The sequence below is a fragment of the Euprymna scolopes genome, chromosome 2 (genome assembly GCF_053919585.1).
Source record: "Euprymna scolopes isolate OS-2025 chromosome 2, ASM5391958v1, whole genome shotgun sequence".
Classification (NCBI taxonomy): Eukaryota; Metazoa; Mollusca; class Cephalopoda; order Sepiida; family Sepiolidae; genus Euprymna; species Euprymna scolopes.
The window spans coordinates 105,477,399-105,500,199 of record NC_136483.1 but is presented as its reverse complement, the minus strand read 5'-3'; the positions used below and the strand labels follow the sequence as shown (position 1 = coordinate 105,500,199).

The following is a 22,801-nucleotide window of genomic DNA, read 5'->3' as shown; positions in this document are numbered from 1 at the left end:
TGAAACCAAGACATACTGTTACTAAACCTTGTGTGTAGAATCCTTATTCAAATTTACATCAAAATCCATTACACAATTTTGATTCTAGGAAATGTCTAAAATTTAAGGCTCAAGTTTAAGAGGTCTCAAGAAATTGAAATTCAAGAAACTTTGCTTAATTGGTGCCTAATGACTGTGGATCAAATTTAATGCAAATCTGAAATATTTGAATTTTCAAATGTCAAGTCGTACTCTTATCATTTCCCTTTTTAAAATACTAAAGAACCTTTTTAAAATACTCTTTTAAAATACTTTTTTATACTTTTTAAAATAATTGAAATTTGGGGAATATTTGATGCCTAATAGCTATTAAAAGTTCAGAAAAATTGGAGATGTCTGGATTTTCACAAAGAGCGTCTACCACCTTCTCTATTTGCATAAAATTAAAGTAAATATAGCCCACATTAGTCTGTTTTATGCTTAGCAGCTGCATTTCAGAATTAATAATGATTGGTTAATTAGTTTAACAGTTAATTCTGTATACATTAATATATAAACCTAATTTTATATAGATTAAAGTCTGTCACAGACAAAGCTAAAAGGATGTTAAGGTGCGTGTAATACGTAAAATTATAGACAAAGATATACTTCAGAAATGAGGACTAAACAAGGAGTACAATCATTCCCACTGCAAAAAGAAAGCACATGCTCACAGACTAGAAAAAGGAGTACCTGTCAGAAAGCACAGAATATGTAAATTATACTCCTATTGAACTCTCTAGCCTGAAAGTTGAATAGCTCTACTAAAAGTAGTAATTTTTTAGGCAAAACCTATGAAGGTTTGTAAAACATATCCTAAAAGAGTAGGTTAGACATGTCTGCCAGCTTTGTAAGCTGTGCTAGAAAGAGGACAGTCTTGTCCAACACGTAGGTAGAACGGGATTATAAATTTTTGCACAAGAAAGTTCTCTTAACAGAGAATGAATTCAAGAGAGACAACTCTAACACAACACGTCAAACATACAAGTGACCAATGTTTCAGTTGATGTAACCTTTGACCTTCTTCATGTGTATCTTGTCGAACAAGAGTTCAATGCGAGTGCATTTCTCATGCTGCAGTGGTTAGAGTACTTGGAAAAATCAGTTGTAAAAGTGATATTCTCTTGAAAGTTGAAGATTCAGTCCTCAGTGTGAGCGACTGAAAAATACAATTACAAATTACTTAGGACCTCTATTCAGTCATGGCTGATGGAACAAGCGCATACTACCTTCGTGAAGTAAATAAAGGGTGCTGCTCGAAAATCCGTCCAAATTTCCAAGTTCAGCAGAAACATTCCCAAGTTTGACAAGATACAGCTGAAGAAGGTTGGAGGTTATATCGACCGAAACATTATGAAAATCACATTCAAGATGAGAACAGTAGTCCGATGAATCCAAATAATACGAATAACCAATCCTCATCTCAAAAATTCAGAAACATCATACAAATAAAACATTACAAAAAGAAAATAAAACTTGTTTGAATATCTAATATAATGGTATTTTTCTTTTATCATAAAGCTTTGCAAAGAAAAAACATTTCGTTATTTTTTTTATTTACATGTTAATGATTTTAAAAAAAAAATCCAAAAAAAGCAATTGTTTAGTAACTATACGTGCCTTTTATTTTTGCCAGACTCTGTGAATGTATATTTTCCTTGCCATTTCAGGATGCTTCTCGTGTCATCAAAACTTCCAGAGAGAAAGCTGCTGCTTATTTGTTGCAACAATCTGAATTCATCGGTAACGAAGACGTCTTCAAAATGGCCATCACAGCATATGCTTTGTCTCAGTCCAGCAAGAAAAGTCTTCAAATTTTTGAACGACTCTGGAAATTGGCTCGAGGAGGTGAGTGGGCAGTTTCCTTTTAACATTATTTTTTTTTATTTTATCAATGGTCACAAGAATCAATTGTATAGAAGAGAATCTATGTGAACTACAAGACTATCTCTCTTATAATTATTTGTAAGAAACTGGTTATTAACATTTCTGATGGCAGAGTTGAAGAAAAAGTTTGACAGAACATCGTTTTCAATGTCACGTGAGTTTAATTATGTTTCTATTTACTTGCCTCCCACATGAGGGCAAAGTTAGATACAAGGTCATCAGTTTTTAATCTGAGAAAAATCCAGCGGTTATAGCCAGCTAACATATTTCCTAACTACCAGCATAGTGCTACCGGAAGTGGTGACAAGCATTTGATTGGTTGTTCACACGTGAATTTGAACTGAGAAATTAAATGGTCTCCTCAGAATATTTGTTTCTTTTTTGTTTTATGAACATTTTTCAGTTTTTCTCTTATTGTTTTTATCTTATTATTTTTATCTTATTGTTTTTATATTTTTTTTTATTTAAAAAAAAAATTCAAGTCAGGGTTGTGATTTACATGATAGAAGCATTGATTGAATTTTAAAATAAAATAGGTATGAAATACCTTTGAAAGCCAAATTACAATGCAATATTATGAAAAATAAACAACTATTTATTTGTTTAAAATTAATATTTCGGAGCTATATACCATTCTTATACATTTTTTTCCTTTAGTTTTTTTTCCATGATTGAAAATTGAAGAAAAAAAAAATCAGTTAGTAAAGAGTCTGTGTGTTGTTTATTTGTGGTATTATCTTGAAATGCGGGAAAAATTTCTTCGCAAATGAGATATGAAAGTCAGGGTTGTGATTTCCGTGATGGAACATTGATTTGATTTAAAAAGAATATGTATGAGATATGTTTGAAAGCTAAATTATAATGCAATATTATGAAAAATAAACAAATATTTAATTGTTTAAAATTAATTAAAAATCTGATTGTCATATTGCGTTCGCCAACGCATTTGGGTCCTGGATATGACCTTAAACTATATCCGATGGTGAGGCCCCAGCTTGCGGGCTTTGGGGAGTGTGGAGCCACCCTTTAATTACCATTGCTTCCATGTCCACTCTAACTCAGAGTGGTAGTACCTGTTAGGGTCCCAACTATAGGTTAAATAGAAACCAACTTGAAAAAAACAAATATATTCTATTAAAAAGATTTTTCTTCAAAATCACTGGATTCGGCATTAAATAACCTGAAAAGGGTTGATATGCCGTAAAACAAAACCAACCAACTAACCAACCAATGCATTCTTCAGACATTTCAAAATAACTCCGTAGACAGACAACACACAGACTCTTTGCTAACTGACGTTTTTTTTTTCTTGAACTTAACATCATGGTGAGAAAAAATAAAAATAAAAAAGATGTATACGATTCTGAGGATGGAGTATAACTCCTAAATATTAATTTTAAACAAAGAAATATTTGTTTATTTTTCATAATATTGCATTGTAATTTGACTTTCAAAAGTATCTCATGCATTTTTTATTTTAAAATTCAATCAACATGTCTATCATGAAAATTACGACTGTAACTTTCATATCGTGTTCGCCAACGCATTCTTGCGACATTTCAAAATAATACTGCAAAACATGCGGATCTTTACTTAGGGATTATTTTTTTCATAGTGAGAAACAAAAAGGAAAAAATGTATAAAATTCTGAGGATGGTGTATAACTCCTAAATATTAATTTTAAACAAAGAAATATTTGTTTATTTTTCATAATACTGTGTTGTAATTTGGCTTTCAAACTTATGTCTTTTTATTAAAAAAAAAATTTATTTTTAATTTTGTTTGTTACATTTTTTTTTTTTTTACTTTCATCAGCTGACGAGAAGTATTTTGCTGATGAGACAATTCCACCAAATCCTTCTCAGATGTTGGACAACATCCGTTACCTTCAACCTCGTGTGGAATATGGAAATGAAGCTTACGGTGTCCAGGCAACGGCCTATGCGCTCATGGCTCACATCGCACACAACAAAAAGAAATATGAACGCGATTCCCTCATGAAATGGCTCAACTCGATGAGGAACTATGTGGGAGGAATGGCTTCAACTCAGGTATGCTAATAATAGAGAATTCTTCAGCATAATTTTCTAGTGTCGTCTTGAAAGTTAGTAACCAATTCTGCCTCCATGTCATGTCTACACTATGCATTTGCTCTACAGCAGCTACTATCCTTATTACCTCTTTTGATTTATCCTCTCCAGAATCAAACGGAACGTTCTTTGTGGGAATTGCTCAGTACGCAATCTGTAAATATGATTTTTTTTCTCACAATAATGGTGAAAATTTTCTGTGGATAATACGCACGCATCATCATACATAATCACTATATTTGGGTTAACATTTGTTTAAATGTTGGCATGTCTTTGACAGCTTTGCTGTCCAACTGAGAAATTTTTTTATCATTTCACAGTTGGAAAAAAATTTCTGAAAAAATAAAAGAATTAAAAAAAAAAAAATCTAATAAAATCTAAAAATAAAATAGTGATCTAGGCATTCATTGGGCTTGACTACCCTCTTGCCTAACAGGGATTATTCTGCCCTTTTCATTCCAGACTCAATCCATGATGTGTAATTCTTGAATTTAGTTGGAGTTCTTAATAGTCTTCCTGACCATGTCCTCCTCACCCTTTCTGGGTTTGGTTTTGATGGAGATAGTGTTGGGTTGGTCTTTCTCTTTCATCATTTTGCTGTTGAGATGTCTGGGAGTCACACGTCTCTTCTGTATCTGATCCCACATTTACTGGTACTCCATTATGCAATTTGTATGGCTGGTAAACCAGTGATGGTAATGGAGATTCTTCTGTTTTTTTTTTTCAAATCTACCCTATTCCGTCGATACAGCTCTCTATTAATTTTTACATGGTATGACCTCTCATCCATACAATGGCTTTCTTTCACTCTTTCTGACCTTTTATGTGTGGTTTCATCTGTACCACATCTCCGGGATGCAAAGGTTGGAGTGGTTTTATTTTGTGATTGAAGTACTCTTCTTGCTTCCAGCTCTCCCACTTAATCATCTTGTTTGAATTTTTGGGTAATTCTGGTTTGAGTAAATTCGCTCTTGTTGGAAGAAGTGTTTTTGTTTTTCTGGACATCAGTTTCTGCATTGATAATAACAGATCTTTAGCTAATGCATTCCTATGATCCAGCATCGCTAGGTTTGGATCAGCCTTATCATCCATCGATTTCCAGAAGAGGTTCTTTGCCATCTTTATCACAGATTATACTTTTTCATTTGCCTTGATATTGTAAGGACTGACAGGTATGTGTATAAAACACTATTTTCTTGCAAAGTTGAAAATTCCTGGCTACTGAACTGAGGTCCATTATCGGTAACTATCTGATCTGGTATTTTATGTAATGCAAAATAGTGTGATCACCGTCTTTGCGTGTGTAGTTGAAAATTTCCCAGAAATTGATCATGTAATCAACTGTGAAGAGATAGTCCCTATCTTCAAATTTGAAGAGATGTACTCCGGCCAGGGTTTCTCGGCAATCTCATGGATCATTAAGGGCTCTGCCATATCGGCTATCTCATATTTTCTAGATGTGGGCCATTTTGAAACATAGTCTCTGTCGTTGTTCATATTTGGCCAGTACAAACATTATCTTGCTCTAAGTGTGTGGAATACAATCTTTTTTTCAACACAGCCCACTGAGTAGTTGGGATGACTACTCGGTTTCCTCTGAAAATGAACCCATCTTGTACAGTCATTTCATTCCACATATTAAAATATGGTCTCACATCTGGGTCAAGATGTACTTTTTCTTCTGGCCATCCTTCTACAATTACCCACTGCAACATCTGCATGCTTTCTTCCGTTGTGGCTGAGTGCAATTCCAGCAACCTTCCCTCTGTTATATATTCGCTATCCACTCCATGTATATATGCCCTTGATAGTGTATCTGCACGGAACATCTTTTTGCTAGGATGGTACAATGCTATCACATTGTGAACTTGTAACCGCATCAACATATTTTGCAATCACTTTGGGCATTTCCCCAATTCTTTTTTCGTTATTGCTTCCAATGGCTTATGATCGGTCAGCACTGTGACCTACTGACCAAATGTATATTGGTGAAACCATTCACATGCTTGTACTATTGTTAACAGTTCTTTTTTCAATATGTGCATATCTGGTCTCTGTGTCTGTAAGCACTCGATTGATATAGGCTAGGCTAAAGGTTGACCTTCTTGTAGCAATGCAGCTCCTATGCCTTTTTCACTTGCATCACAACTGAATGACCAGTGATTTTTGTGATCATAGTATCTCAATACTGGTGCTTCACTCACTAGTTTTTTTTGTTTTTTTTTCAAAAGCCTCTTCATGAATTTGCGACCATGTCCATGTCACATCTGCCTTTGTTAAATTTTGAGCAGTCACGTGAGAGGTGTGAGGTAGAAACTTTGCTAGATAATTCACAAATCCTCTTAATCGTTGCACCCCCTTTGTCTTTTGGGTAGGGCATATCCCTTATGGCCTTTACTTTCTCAAGGTCAGGACATAACCCCTCACTGGTTATCATGTGCCCCAGGAATGATGTAGATGTTTGTTGCAGATTCTTTTTTTTTTTTTTTTCCATATTCAGTCATATCCCACGTTCACGACATCTCTGCAACAGCTTGAGCTTTGTCATGATTCAACAGTACTTCTTCCATGGTTTTCCCTTTTCCCACTACAAGATCATCTACTTTGACAACTCTCTCCAAGTCAGCCACATTGTTATATATCACCCTCTGAAATATCTCTAGAGCCGGACAATGCCAAATGGTAATACCTTCCAACGAAACTGACCATATGGGGTAGCAAATGTTATCAAGCTACTACTGGCTTCATCTAATTTTAGATGTCAAAATCCATCTCGAAGATCCAGGGTCAAGAAGACTTTACTGTCAGCAAGTTCTGGGAATAAATCATTGAGTACAGGTGTAGTGCTACCTTATGAAATAATTCCTCGATTCCATTTTTTTTGTAATATTTGTTTCTAATATCTCTGTATTTCTGGCATTCCGTTAGTATATGCTTTATCATCAATCATTTGCTGGTCACTGGGAGCCACACTGGAACAAGAATATTTATATGTATCGAGCAGATGTTCCCCACATAAGCTGGCATCTATAAAAGACAACGCTAATAAAAGATATTCAATATTGTGGCACTTGAAAGGCTAAAATAATTGAACGTAGAGATAGTTTTAAAAATAATGGAGTTGGAGAAAAGTATACTGCATAATGAAGTTCCAGTGACCAGCACATTGTTTTAAAATTCAGTATTGAAAACTTTTGTTGGAGAAAAATCTATCACATGATAAAGATGTGGCAAATACATTATTGTATTGAATACTTACAAAACTGTTTAAGCGTTGCCTTAAGGAGAAGTGCTTCCCAACACCCTGGAAAACCTCATCAGTATGCCTCATATTTAAAAATTCAGATGATAAGCCGTTTCCCTCTCAATACAGACCAATAAGTCTCCTGTGTGTCATAAGTAAGTTGCTGGAATCCATATTAAATAGAGAAGTAGTCAACCACCTCGGCAGAAATAACCTTCTTAGTGACGTACAATATGGTTTCCGTTCTGCTAGATCTACAGCAGATGTGCTAACGGTTATATCTCATGAGATTAGTGAATTTCTTGACAAAGGCTTCCTCTCTAGGGCAATTGCTCTTGACATATCAAATTCCTTCGATAAAGTATGGCATAAGGGCCTACTTCACAAGATTTCCAGTTATACCGTAGCTGGAAATGTTTTCTCGATCATTAAATCATTTCTCTCTGATAAGCTCATAAGAGTAGTGGTTGATGGGCAGAAATCAGAGGCCCTCAGTATTAATGCTGGAGTCCCTCAGGGGTCCATCCTGGGTCCAACTCTCTTCCTGATCTACATCAATGATCTCCCAAAACACATATTTAAATCATTCGTTGACATCTATGCTGATGACACAACCATCTATGGCAACACATCAAAGGCTGTAAATGACAAAGTTCTCTCTGATTCTCTCTCCTCTGATCTTGAGCACGTAGTACAGTGGGGGAAGAGGTGGCTGGTTACTTTTAATGCATCTAAAACCAAGCTCCTATCTTTACATCATCAATGCTCTGATCCTCATCTGGCATCAATTGAAATGGATGGTTCTCGACTCGGGGAAGCTCCATGCTTTGATAAGCTTCTGGGCTTGACCTTTACTCCTGACCTGAAATGGAACATGTACATCAAGTCTATTGCCAAAGTCGCTGGAAAAATGGTAGGATCCTTCTACTGCTCCAGAAGATATCTCACTGCTGATGCAATTCTCTACTTATATAAAAGCCAAGTATGTCCAAGGATGAAGTACTGTTGCCACATCTGGGCAGGAGCTGCTAAAAACAGCCTATCCTGCCTTGACAGAGTACAAAATAGACTTTGTGGCTTAGTGGGGGATGCCCTTTTCTCTTCCCTGCAACCTCTCTCCCACAGGAGAGACTTGTGAGCCTGTCTTTGTTTTATCGTTACTTCCATGGAAGGTGCTCGTCTGATCTCCAATCCCTGGTCCCCCCCCCCTCGGCGATCTTTCACGAAAAACACCCGTCTCGCTGAAACCACTGTCAAAAATTTTTCCCACTCTTTATCTGTGTCAAAACCAAAACGTAGATTCCATAAACAAAGCTTCTTTCTTAGAAGTGCACGACTGTGGAACTCTGTTCCGTCTGCCTGTTTCCCCACCTGACTACAATTTGGATGTCTTCAAGTCCAACATAAACAAATTCATGATGAACCGCCCCTTTAAGTAGACACTTTATCAAATCTCAACATTAACGTACTGTACACGCAATAACCCTTATCCCAGAGTGGCTTCCGGGCTTTGATAAGTGGTGACCACCTTTTTGTAAAAAAAAACAAACAAAAAAAAAACACTGTGTCATTGAAGAAAAGTAGACCACATAAAAAAGTTCCACTGTTTTCATCAACAGAGAACACCTTGCCTTCATTTTTATGTTTTAATCATTCGCACATTATATATACATATACATATACATATATATATATATATATATATATATATATATATATATATATGCATGCAAAATCCGATTCTGCATTTTGCTAATTCCTACCCTCTGATGAGAAGGAAAGTATTTCTTCGAAACTCCGCGGATTAAGGACTATCCACTTATCTAGTGTTTTCTTTTCAGATTAAATATGTTTTTAACTCATTTCAAAGTGTTTTTAACATGTTTTATTAACTGTTTGCTTGTATATATATATATATATATATATCATAAAATCAAAAGGATGTAGTGTTTACCTGATATACGCAATGGTAAACTATAATCTAATATAAATCCCAGTATTTATATATAGATAGTTTAATCTCAACCGAATGAAAAAGCTCAATACGCAATAGAGAGTAGAGCTTATTATAAGAGAAAGAAAACTAAAACTGTAAATTGTTTTTTGGAGTATTCAATCGAACAATAAATTTTGATTGTAAAATTCAACTTACAGTTTTAATTTTCTTTCTCTTATATATATATATATATATATATATATATATATATATATATAAAATGTATAGTGTGTATTTATCTTTATAATTTTTTTGTGCTAAAAGTTAAAATCAAATTATTGATTGAAATAAAATATCCAATGCAGTATAATAACTTTGAGAGAATTGAAAATGATAAAGTGAATGAATATAATGTGAGTACTTTAGTTTTCTGACAAGTATTCATTGACATTGGATTTGAAGACAACCATGCTGTAGTCTGCATGGAAGCAGTCTCGTGGTAACATGTTCTGCAGAAGGGGAATCCCTTCTAAAGAAACTGTTCATAGAAATTGTTTGATGTTAAGTACATGTGAGAAGAAACAAACGTTCTTTGCAGTTGTGGTAGTAAGATGGGTTTTTTTTTCTGCTGTGAATGTCTTACACAGAGGAACCAGAAATTGGAACTCAGTCAAGCATCTGCCACTGAAATATTGATAAAGGCTGACAATGTCTCTTTTATGAGAAAGGAACTGTAGAGAACAGAAGAGATCTCCCTCCACTAGATTGCACAGTCAATTTTGTGTATTGTGAAGACAAAAGCAAGTGTTCTAAGTAGCTGTGGCTGCAGTAAACCATCTTTGGACATATCCGATTCTTAGCCACTGGAGAAATGCTGTGAAAGCAGGTTCCAAGATGAATGAAGATGAGAGACTAGCAATGGAGGAAGACAAGAGTGCGCAGACGTGCAGATGGCTGCAACGAAGTTCTCAGAACCAGACACCATCTATATCTGTAGCAACTGCAAGAGAGCCTGTTGACCCAGGATAAGTTTGTACTGTTACAGCAGATATTGCAATTCTGTAACAGACTAATCTGAGGCGCTGAATGCCATCGTTTCCCGAGAGAAAAGGATGCCAACAAGAGGATTGCATTTGGAATAACATACTCTTCTGGAGAGGTTGAAGTACTAATGGAATAAATATTTGATTTTATCAATTATCTACATTTGTTTTTGTAAGTGGTTGTGTATTTTTAACGCTTGGTTCAGGAACCTATAATGTTGTCCCCCCCCCCCTTCACACATACACACAGAGGTTAAAAGTTCACTTGAACTAGATTGATTTACTTTTTTTCATGTTGATTATACAAATTAAGTTTTTTTTTTTTTTTTTTTTTTTTTCTTTCATTTTTAGGACACAATTGTAGCCATGGAAGCCCTGTATGCATATACCCAGGTTGACCCAAACAGAAATATTTTTGATATGCTCGTCAAAATCTGGTCAACTGCGAATGATAACTACAGAGTCGACGTACAATTAAACAAGGACAATTACACCAATCTAAGCATGTTTTCTGTAAGTTTTTTTTTTTTTTTTTTGATAACTTATAAATGATTGGTTAGAATGGATAAAGTAAAAGCAAATCTATAAGGTTCGTTTAGAAATAACATCTTCCCCACTATTAAATCAACTTTATTTAAGGGTTTCATCAACACAGAAACATAAGAATGTGAGAAAAGTTGATTCGGCAGATTTTAACTATAGAAAAAGTGAATTTCAGAGTTCCATCTTGTCCTGCCATGCCATAGAAGTAATAAGAGTTTTTTTTTTTTTTTTTTTTTTTTTAAACGTTGTCTCCATAAAGTCTGTTCATAAACAGTTTGTATTTTAAAGACAAACTAAGACTGAACAGAAACGGAGAAACGCGAGTATGTGCAGAAGTTTTTGAATTGACCAATGTATTTCTACATGAGTACCAACACGCCCGTTTTAGCCAACCAAACCACAAATTAATCACCATGCAAGCGATTGTGTGTAAAAATAAGCAGACTTCGGTCTTGTAACTGCTATATCATAATAAAAAATGATTTTTGTAGAGGTCAAAGATTCTGCTTATTTCATTTTAGAAACACTTAAATAAAATGCTGTTCTGGTGTAAAGAAAAGTAGACAGCGGTTACATAATAAAAACTACTTTTTTTTAAATTTTTGCCAAACTGAAAAGAGACAGTAGTAAAGTTCACTATGCTGTATACTGACTCCTGAATTAAAATTACCTAAGTTTAGTAGGATAGCCAATTTAGAATTTTTTAAATAAAGTCTTTTATTTTCTCAGTTCATTTATAAAAATGTGATTACAATTAAATGAAAATTATATTAAACAGTAAAGATTGATATTTTGATTTTCAATTTGTAAGTGTTAAGCTATGACTTTATTTTGAAAGGAATTATGTTCATCTTCTATGGAAAACTATTTTTTAGTCACCAGTAATTATTATAATTAACATTTGTTTTAAGGAAAATATTAACAGTAATGTTTTAACAAATTATTTATAATGTATAATTGAACATAATTAAACAAATTAATATTAGTATAAATTATGAAATTGTCTTAACTGTTTTCAACTTCAACAAATTCTGGCATACATTTGATTCATTTATTTATTTTGTTTTCATATTTCGATTTTTAATTATTTTCTTTATCTGTTTCCTGACTTTTTTCTTTTCTGTTATTTTCTTTTGTTATTTTCTTTTCTGCTTTTTTTTCTTTTCTGCTTTTTTTTTCTTTTCTGCTTTTTTTTTCTTTTTTTTCTTTTCTGCTTTTTTTCTCGTTTTCATTTTCTATTCTCTTTCCTGTTTTTTCTTAATTAGTGAATTAATCTGATTAAAGTGCATTAATTTCAAATAATATTGTGTAAACAATTAAATTTTTTGAAATACCATCTTTTTTATAGGTTAATCCAAATGTTTGGGGTTACATTCGTTCTCAGGTAGATGGTACTGGAAGAGCCATGTTGCAGGTGAGCATAAATAGAACAGTTTTCTTTCACCATTTTATGTGATTAACATTTACAATTCTTCAATGTTGTTCGAATATCAGCAAGAATGACAATGTGAAACAAATCTCAACTTATCTATATATCTATAAAAGTGAACATATCTGTGTGTCTGTGTACATTTTCCTACACAATAACTCTGTTAATTTTAAGTCTACAGACTTCAAATTTGATATACAGGGTACTGAGATTTGGGAAAATCTTTAATCCGTTTTCGGACAGAAATTTGGCTGTTAAGGGGTTCAAGTTCAACGATTTGACCTTTGAGAACTCTACCAAATTCCTCTGCCAATTTTGGGTCTAAACACTAAATTTAGATATAGGTTCCTTGGATATGGATCTAACTTAATAACTTGATTTGAGCCGTAAACAAGAAATGTTAAGGGGTCATAATAGGGGTCAAAGTTTAAAAAAAATTGATCACTTTTTTCTTTTTGCTCAACATACACCTCCAAACACCCGGGCAATGCCGGGCTGAAATGCTAGTTATGAATAATTTATTCATTTTTTTATATTCTCGTCTGTTATTATTAGGTTGGTGCAAAAATAATGTTGTTTTCTGAAGTTAAACTTCATGTCAAAAAATGGCATTATTTTTGCACCAACCTAATATTCTAAATGTCGTTCTGTAATCCACCACTTGGCGGTGCAGTACATCTACTGCACCGCCAAGTGGTCGTTCCACACAACAAAATCAAATCTGTAAAAAAATAGCCATGTAAAGAGACAGATGAAATCTGTTTACATCTACATACAGTTTGAATGCTTGTCTGAATGCATGTCTACACTCTTTAAAACTTGGAAATGAACAGAAACACAGACGGAATGCTGCCTTTCTTCTGTTGAGATGAAAGCAACTGATACATGCAAAGACTGTGGCTTGGTGATGAAGTAAAAAGTACTTCCCGTTGATATTTCCTTACATCCTCTGCTGCTCAAGTGAGAACAGATTTAATCATTGTGTATGCAAATACTGAGCCGTGTGTGAAGAGAAAAACTATAAAAAGAGCGCGTGCACAGAACGGCAATCATGTTCAGCACATTTGAGAGGTTAGAGAGAGAGAGAGAAGGGGACGATCATGTTAGAGATGTGGGTGACATCACGGCTGTAACGAGAAGTCATGCATGACAGAAGAATGCGTAAATGTCGTTGTTACAAAAAAAAAAGAAAAAGGAAGTTGTGTTATTACCTGTCCTATGTTCCTTCTGACGTATTCTGTTGTTGGTTCTCAGGCTATGTTACGTTTGTAGGTAAGCGTGGAGAGTCCCATCACCATCCTATTTACCAAATATTGAACATGCTATGTGATATGCCCTCTGGGCAAGTTCATCGATCCTGGCTCACAGGACCATACATGCAACCCAGTTCCGGCGGCTACACTCTTAACTGTCTAATGGTGGACCCCTCAAAATGTAACCAGACGCTTAGTGGTTATTGAAACTACTGCTCTGATACTCTGGGCATGCAACCCCCCTCCTCCCTGGACAGGATCCCAAGGTGATGCCAGCCAGCAAGCTCTCTTTATTTCTAAAAACACAATCGTTTTTATTAAATTGCCCCCCTCCATCCGATTTCTTTGAAAGAGACATCGATTTATATTACAGATTTAAAAATGTTGTAATGATCATAATTTTATTTTTAGCTGACAACAGATGTCAATGTTGAGTATAAACACCAGCTAAAAAAAAGTGGAGCAGATGGGGCTTTTACACTCGAAGTAGACTATATGAAGTTCTCTGGTCGAAACGATTCCATCATGGACCTAAGAGTTTGTACAAGGTGAGCATTTTCATTCGTTTAACTGACATGAAAAAAAAAATCACATTCAAAGTTTGAAAACTTTTCTTTTTTTTCTTTCATGCAATCCATAAATTCTTTACTTCTCGGGGAAATTTTTTTGTAATCCAGATAATAATGGGTTTCTGCTTAAAAAAAAAACAATATAAAAAGGCAGTAAAATTATCTAACATAAAATTATCTTGTGAGATTTTAAAAGGCGGATCAAAATAGCATTTAAGCTACATTTTAAATTTTGATTCTGACTAACCATTTTTCATTAATCATTATACCATGTTAATGGATTTATAACACTATTTAATGAAAAAAAATATGTAATTCTACCTCGACAACTGGTAATGTGAAAACACTTCAATTATGACTGAAAAATTAAACTTGAACAAGGGGAATAACCTATATTTTTCATTGAAGAATATAAAATCTGTCGTCTTTACAACTAATTTTTTTCCATTTTTGTAGAAGTTTAAAAAATTAGAAAACAAAAATTAAGAAAAAAAACAAACTCTCCTGCATTCTGGGCATTGCTGACTAGGTATAGTTAGTGTTTTTCATTTATTTTTTATAAAAACTGGTTAATTTATATATAAATTATAAACTAAATAATTCTATATTTTTGTGGTTAAAAAGAAAGGAAAGAGAATGTAACTATTTATTTTGATGATTTAAATTAATTTTTTTTTTTTTTTTTTTACCCTCAATTCAGTTGGACCTACACACAGAGATTCATTGTGTCAGGAATGGCTGTGTTGGAAGTAGACATACCAACTGGTTTTGTAACCATGAACTCTACCCTAAGAGAATATGTTCAGAGTGGAGTTGTTCCCAACTTAAAGAGAGCTGAAAGTTATGGACGCAAAAATGTTTTCTATTTTGATCGGGTAAGTTGGTTTCATTTGTTGAGGGAAGAGGCTACTTCCCTCTCTCTTTTGCTATTTTGTTGTCAGAAAGATTCTATCTCTGATATGTGTGCATTAGTATGAGGTGCCTTAATTAAGTTTCCAAACATTTTTCATATGGGCACTTTTCTTGATTGTACGCACATGAAAATCTAGCCCCCTTTGAAGTAATCTCCTCCAGCTGCAATGCACTTGCTGTACCATTCCAACATCTTCTGGAAGGCCCCATGGAAGTCCTCTTGTGTGAGCATGTCAATGACCTTCATTGCAGCCGCTTTCATCTCCTTAATTGTCTCATAACGACTGCCTCCTTGGTTTTCCTTGAGCTTAGGGAATAACCAAAAGTCACAGTGATCTGCACTATAGGGAGGGTGAGGAACTGTCTTGATGCCCATCTTGGTCAGGAGGACGTCTTTCTTTCTGATCTTCTCTGAGCAGCCCTGGGACAAACTCACACAAATCTGCATCTTCAGTTCCTTGCAAATAATTTTATATGCATTTCTCACACTAACATAAAAGTGTGCACTTATTGTCTTTATAGAAACATGACAGTCCTTATCCATGAGATTCTTTATTTAGTCAATCAACTCTAGTGTTATTACTTCCTCACTTCTCCCATCATCCCTCACAGACTCCTTGCCTCTTTTGAATCTTTTATGCCACTAAAAAACTAATGCTCGATTCATGCAAGATGGTCCAAAAACAGTCTGAAGCCTTCTGTACAGTTCTGTATAAGTTTTTTTCCATTTTAAAACTTAATTTTATTGTATATCGTTCTTCTAAAGTGTCCTCACATCCAGATTGCATTTTTAAAATTCACCAGCTGTGACAATCAGGCTTTAGTAGGGTATATTCCAATTTCTACTGTAGCTGTTCATTTGATCTGGTAATCTGTTACAAAATTAGGAATGTTCATCAATATAGAATTAAAATTCATTATATATTTTTTTAAAGCGCATGCTTAGAAATGTTTGGATGTAGACAGCTATGTATAAATCCATATGTTTGGATAAGAGAAAGATTTAGAGAAAGTCATTTATTGCTACTTGTATAAATAGAAATCCGTTGGTAAGGTATTTATTCATTGGCATGAATCGCCTGCGTATTTCTTGGTAAATAATTTTTGCATCTCACGATGGAGTTAGGAGGATAGATGTTTCTCACCAAATGGAACTCATTTTTCTCCACATACTGTATTTATAATCGAAATTGCAATGCTCCTGGCTTGTTTACTGTACTAATATGCGAGAAGACAAAAAGGGTTTGTATTACTGTACACATAGATTCGAAAAAGTTGTCAAAAAACAAATATATAACAAATAAATGTTATCAAAGGCAAGATAAGTTACTTTTCTGCCAAACTGGATATATTTTTTGTGTTTTTATTCAATGTAACATATTTATTCAGCTCGAAAAACATAGTGTTTACCGATGTATTCGAAAATTCAAGATGGAGTCTCACACTCTCTTTAACACGGTAAGTTTGGAAAAAGGTGTTATAAATAAAAAACTATACAAAATACTATTAAAAACCCGCCAAATATATGTCAACCTATGTCACGGTAACATATATTGAGTGAGTTTTTAACAGTATTTTATCCGGTTTTTTATTTATAACATCTTTTCCCACACTTACCGTGTTAAAGAGAGAATCAGACGCCATCTTGAATGTTCCAATACATCGGTAAACACTGTATGGTTTTCGAGCTGAATAAACATGTTACATTGAAAAAAACACAAAAAATATATCCAGTTTGGTAGAAAAGTAACTTATCTTGCCTTTGATAACATTTATTTGTTATATATTTGTTTTTTGACAACTTTTTTGAATCTATGTGTACAGTAATACAAACCCAACAAAAATTAGTCCCTGTAGAATTCACATGACTTTGGGATTAAGCACGCAGTGAACATTTTGTCATCTGTTTGCATGGGAAAAACAGTGTTTCTTTGTTAGATCTATTTTAAAACTTGAAATAATTTCAATTGATTTATTTCATTTTGAACGTATATAGCGAATCTGTTTGTGAAATAACGATTTGTTACCAGTGTAATGACTTATGTGCGACAAATCAAATTAAAAAATCAAATTTAATTATTTTTATATTTTTATTATCAACTGTTTAAGATTTATTCTTCCACATCTTTGGAAATTTATTTTAAATATGAAATAAGAAATTTGTTAAAAATATGAAATTTTAAGGAAGCAATTTATTTAAAATCTGAAATTTTGCTGGAAAATTTTGTTAAACATATCCTTGCATTTCTGAGGTTTTTTTTTTTTTGTTTATTTTATCATGCTTAAGGTTAGTTTGCCATGTTCAAGTTTTTTTTTTTCTTTTTGCAATAAATCTTAATATATTAAAAATTACCATCTCAAGATTCATTGATCATCACAAAAGCCTTTGTTTTTTGGGTCTCTCACACTGTTTTTTTTTTTTGGTCTGCTGAACTTCAGTTTGAGATTGCAGTTGTTTTGGTCTCTCGCACTTCAATTTGAAATAGTAGTTTCTTTGGTCCGTCACACTTCTTTTCAGAATAATAATTTCTATGTACGAATTTAATGAATTTATTTTAAAACGTGATCTGTTCTTAAAAAAATTATAAATATTACAAATATCTTTACTTTCGTTTTTGCAGCTTGACACCAGTAAAACATGTATTGAATTTCAAGCTAACCGATGGTATCCTGTTGCTAACAGTACCATTCAGCACCGAATTCGTGTGTATGACTACTATGAACCTGGTAAGGTTTTAAATTGTAATATTATTTTGTAAAAAATGAATTAGTGTTTATGTAGATTGGGTCACAGGTGAAAACCACAGTTCCAAATGAATTAACAGAAAAACTTTCATATGTTTATGTATCAGGCAAAAATAGTTAAGTAAACCAAAGATTAGGACAAATTATTAAATAGAATTTTAATTAAAAATCAGTTTTAACATATTTTTTTTTTTTTTTTGATCTGCCATTGATTAAGAGTGAAAATCTTGTAGAGCAAGGGGAGATAAGTCAGTCTGTCATTTAACATAGTAATAATGAATAGTGAATCGGCAAAATATGGAAACTGATTTTTATCTTTGATTAAAATTCGAGTTGATAATTTTTCATGAGGATACTTATTTTCGAATGATACATAAATATATCAAAAAAGTTTTATATCTGCAATGCAATTTTCACTTGTGCTCCATACTGTATAAGCACTGAAGAATTCTTATTTATTTTGTGATTTTGATTCATAAACGTTTGCTCCAAGGAAGAGTTCTGGTACTTGTGTATGAATAGGTGATTGTGAAATATGGTAGTTATTAAAAGTTTGACAGCAAAACTTACAGAAGTACTTACTTATCGAAAATTATTGAAAACTAGCAGTTAACCAATGTTGTCCGGTGGAAGCATCCCTCCTTCCCCTACATAAAAAATTAAAGTATGGCTGTTCTTATTGCCCAACCTCGAACCTCCTCATGTTTAGAATGGCTTTCGGAATGGACACTGCCAACCTTCCTATGTTAAGAACAGTTTTTGGAATAGACACCCCATTATGTGAGTGGAGATGGAGTTTTCAAAAAATTTACCCAAAATGTAACCTTAATAATCACCGTCAGGATTTCCACGCGCAAATACTCTGAACAAACAAAAATGTTTGGTGGTTGCAGTGTGTAAGGTAAAAATTCTATTAGGTTGGTGCAAAAATAATGTTTGTTTTTTTAATAAAAGTTGAATGTCAAAAAATATTATTTTTGTACCAACCTAATATTTAAAAAAAAAAAAAAATAGCTGTTGGGGATGCATCCCTATTACTAGGAATAATGAACTATTCCATGACTTCACTTTTGGGAATGAGAAGCGGTTTACGAGAGAGTCGGTGACATACGCGAAGCGGATGGTCATTCACAACTAGTCTTGCCATGAGCAAAGATATTGTTCAATTTCCACTTTTATGTATTTTTGTTAATACATATTTATTTTAATTGTTCCTGTGTCTTTCTCCTCATTTATTTAACCACTAGCACCACAACAATAACTATTGGTGAAAATGAAAACATAACAAATAAGTGTTTTCTTATGCAAAGTAAATAAGTTTTTAACCTATATGCATAAAATATTGGGTTCAGGGTATGCTTATTTTTTTTTGGGGGGGATAACTGTGTGGAGAGGGCATTATGTTGTGAAGTAGTTGTATCTGTTAAATATAAATATTTTCTGAATCGCATAGAGGAAACCTATAAAATTCGTCATTTTTTTAGGAAAGTTTGAAATTGGAAATAAGGTAAAAAAAATAATCTTTTGTTCAAAGAAAAAAAGTACAATTTGTGTAAAAGCAAACATACAAAGGAGGGGTAGTGTTTGTAGAATAAGTAAGTATATAGCGTAGATGCAGCAAATAAAGGATTCAGGGTATGGTATATATATTTTTTTTTTTTGCGGGGGTGGGGGTCATGTAGAATTGTTTAGCATTAAAAAAAGCAAAACTAAAAATGGTCAATGTCAAGTTTCTTTCCAACTCTCCCAAAAACTTTAAAATGACAACTTTTGTAGGTTTTCGAGGGTGCTTAAAACAAATATCACATTTAAATTTGGAGTAGATAAGTAGTTTTCATGATATGAAGAAATGACTTTTTTCAAAAGTGGAGAATCATTTTCCTATATAAATTTAACATATAATGAGGACCCACTTTCTAGTCATCTAGTAATTTCTTCATATCATGAAAGCAAATTTATCTGATATTCGTTTTCAGCACCCTCCCCAAAAAACCGGCACTGTTTTACAATTTGTGATTGTTCTAAGGGAAACAATTCATTCAGTAGAAGGAAAACATCGCCACTCAGAAAGCATAAAAGATAAACACACAAAGAGGTCGCAATCGTAGAATAAGTGAGTATATAGTGTACATGTGGAAAATAGTTCAGGGTATGGTAAAAAACATTGGAGGGGGATGTAGAACTGTTTGGTGTTATAAAAAAAAACTATAAATATTGAAAAATGGAATGGTCCGTACTCAAACAAAATAGAATGAAAAAATTGCCGCTTGCAAAGTGTAAAAGGTAAACACAGTCAAACATAAATGTAATGTATTTTGTTTTCAAAGTATTTTTTGTGGAGGTGTCATTGTTTCGAATAGTTAATGTGTGCATATGTAAGCGGTAGTGTATTAATACTAAAATTTCTGGTAATGAGAGTTTGATATAGTTGTATTTGGATTAATTTATTTTTTAAAGGTTGCATCGTGTAGAGAGAGCATATTTGTAAATGTCGAGCGTATTCATTTATGTATTTAGATTGTATTTCAGAATAATTGGTTTGTCTGATCTCAGCCAATCGGTAATGAGGAAATTTTAGAAGGGAGAAATTGTTATTTTTGTAATGGGAAATGGAAAGTTAATGGTGTGTATATGAATTTTGATCCAATTACGAAGGGTGAAAAGTCAGTATAGTAATTATGTGTGTACTTATTCCCGGCGATGACTAGGTGTGGTGGGAGGACAAGAATTAGAGGGAAAAATACGAACTACTTCCTCTAAAGATGTTGGTGATAGTGGTGATGTTTCTCCTAGGATGTAATGTAGGATTTTATTATAACAAATAAATGTGTCTAAAATTAAAGTTTAGGTACTTGTATAGTTTAATCAAGACATTAAAAAATGAAAATACTGAAAAAAGTTTGAATTGTACATATGTTATGGAATGAAGTTCAACAAAAAAATTTTTTACTTTATTTCATGATGTATGTTTTTTTTGTTTTTTTTTATGATACCGAGCAAAAGGTTCGATGTTTAGGAAGAAAAGCTAGTTCTAAAGATGAGGATGGAGTGTTGGCATTTTAAATTGAGTTATCTCCCCGTGACGTGTTAAAAAAATTCCAAGATGTCTGTCTTCAACACGCTCTCATAAAAACGCGTTTTTCCGCTGTAAAAAAAAAAAAAAACTACTCGATCAAATCAAGTGAAATTTTTTTCGATCTTCAGTCCAAAACGGATATATACAATATAACCTTTTTCGATATTTTCATTTTTTAATGTCTTGATTAAACTGTGCAAGTGCCAAAGTTTTAAAAGTTACATAAGATAGTGGATAATAGTTTAGAGATAATAAATTTGAATGTGGCATTTGTTATTACGAACCAAAGATAATTTGGTCCAGAGGGGAATTTCTGCAATCATTTTGTTATATATAAGAGTAGATATTGATGAGCGGTTAGAATTTTAATGCATAATAAAAGAATGCTGGGGCATCATAATTGGATATGAATAACAAATACATTTTAAAAACATAACATAATTACATGTTCTGTAGAAATTAGTAAAAAAAAATTCCTAAAATTGCAAAGGTTTGAGTAGAAAAATAATTGTAAAAATAAAATTTATAGAATGATGCAATTTTATTGTATCTGTTCATTTTCTTCTGTTGCTGTATGACAAATTGACTTATCTCCCTTGGTTCTAAATTAGAAAATGGTAGATAGAGAATTTGATAAACTATTTTTTTTTTACAAAAAAAAAAAAAAAGAAAAGAACATTGCTGAATAGATCTTCTACTATATATTTTTTTAAATAATTCTAAGAAGTTTTACTATATAGTTACTTTGGCTTATTATCTTAAGAAACACCATATTTATTTTCTTGTTTATTAACCAGATTCTAAATGGGTAATATATATATTGCATTTTGCTGATCTAATTTGGTAATGTTGACCTTTTAACTTTTTTCTTGCAGGCCTGTATGTCCTACAGATGTACAAAACCCACAACTTGTTTCAGCTCAACATCTGCTTCGTGTGTGGCTCATTTCAATGTCCATATTGTCCGCAGTTCAATGTAGCTGCAATCATCAAATCAACAATTACACTATTCTGTATTGTTCTTGGTACTCTGATCCAGGGTTATATGTTGCGTAATTCTTGAGGTTTTCACATTACATTTCTATCTTTTTTTTTTTTTTTTTTTTTTATTAATATCAAATTTTAAAGAAAATATATATAATTTTAGTTATCTTTTTTTTGTATATTTTTTTTGTTTACAGGTGCTTATCAAACTTTTCAGAGATTAGATCTCAAATTTCATATTTTTTTCTTTCATTTATTTATTTTTTTTATTTTTTCGGTTTAACTCCTTGAACAAACCTTTGTATCATTAGTTGCCTAGATTTATTTTTCTCTTTTCATCTCCCACAGTTTTTTTTTTTTATTCTGATGATTCCTACTCCATCCACTAACTGTTCTTCAGATCACTGTCCTCTCACTTATTTTCATTTGTCAATCCCACCCAAATGAATAATATATATATATATATATATATATATATATATATATATATATTCATTCCTCTACCTCTGTAAGATATTTCTTTTTGCCCATTGTGCCTCATCCCATCTAAAAGATGGAAATGAAATCCTCCAAAATATCTTGACAAAACTTTGTCATTTGATAAAGCTGAGAAATGACTATAAATCCTTTTTTGCCCAATATGGCAGGATAAACCAATTGTGAGTTGTCTAATCGCCCTTGATTAATATTCTCATTTATTTGTTGACATATTTTTCTTTTCAATTATAAATTATTTTTTTTTATTAAAAATCCTTGTATGTCCCAATTATTATTTACTATTTGTACCTACTCGGCGTTGGCCAGGAATGTTTTTATAATCTTTTTGTGTTTCACTTTCATTATTTTTCCTTTTTATTAATTCTGCCAATTCTGGTTTTAATTTCATTATTTTAAACAGAAATGATTTAGAATTTGTCTTTCAAAATAATTCCTTTTAATTTTTTTATATTTTGACATTAAAAACACAAACAAAAAAAAAATGCTTGCAACTTTTGATGTGGTCATTTGGAAATAGAATGGATATGACTGTTTGGAGTGGAAACGAATAAAATTTTTATATGGTCGTTTTATA

The 22,801-nt window shown here is 32.7% G+C and overlaps 1 protein-coding gene across 2 annotated transcripts in view; it reads left to right on the top strand.

The window, feature by feature from the left end:
* Nucleotides 1–21,834, top strand: part of LOC145293977 (CD109 antigen-like) — a 135,537-nt gene extending 113,703 nt beyond the window's left edge. For both annotated transcript variants that reach the window (XM_080140874.1, XM_080140865.1), the window contains exons 30-37: nt 1,689–1,866; nt 3,721–3,956; nt 10,570–10,731; nt 12,110–12,175; nt 13,855–13,991; nt 14,713–14,887; nt 17,546–17,651; nt 21,621–21,834. In XM_080140874.1, the coding sequence (XP_079997000.1) occupies nt 1,689–1,866; nt 3,721–3,956; nt 10,570–10,731; nt 12,110–12,175; nt 13,855–13,991; nt 14,713–14,887; nt 17,546–17,651; nt 21,621–21,808 (1,248 nt within the window). In that variant the 3' untranslated portion in view covers nt 21,809–21,834. The remainder of the gene's footprint in view (nt 1–1,688; nt 1,867–3,720; nt 3,957–10,569; nt 10,732–12,109; nt 12,176–13,854; nt 13,992–14,712; nt 14,888–17,545; nt 17,652–21,620) is intronic.
* Nucleotides 21,835–22,801: the final 967 nt, after the last annotated feature.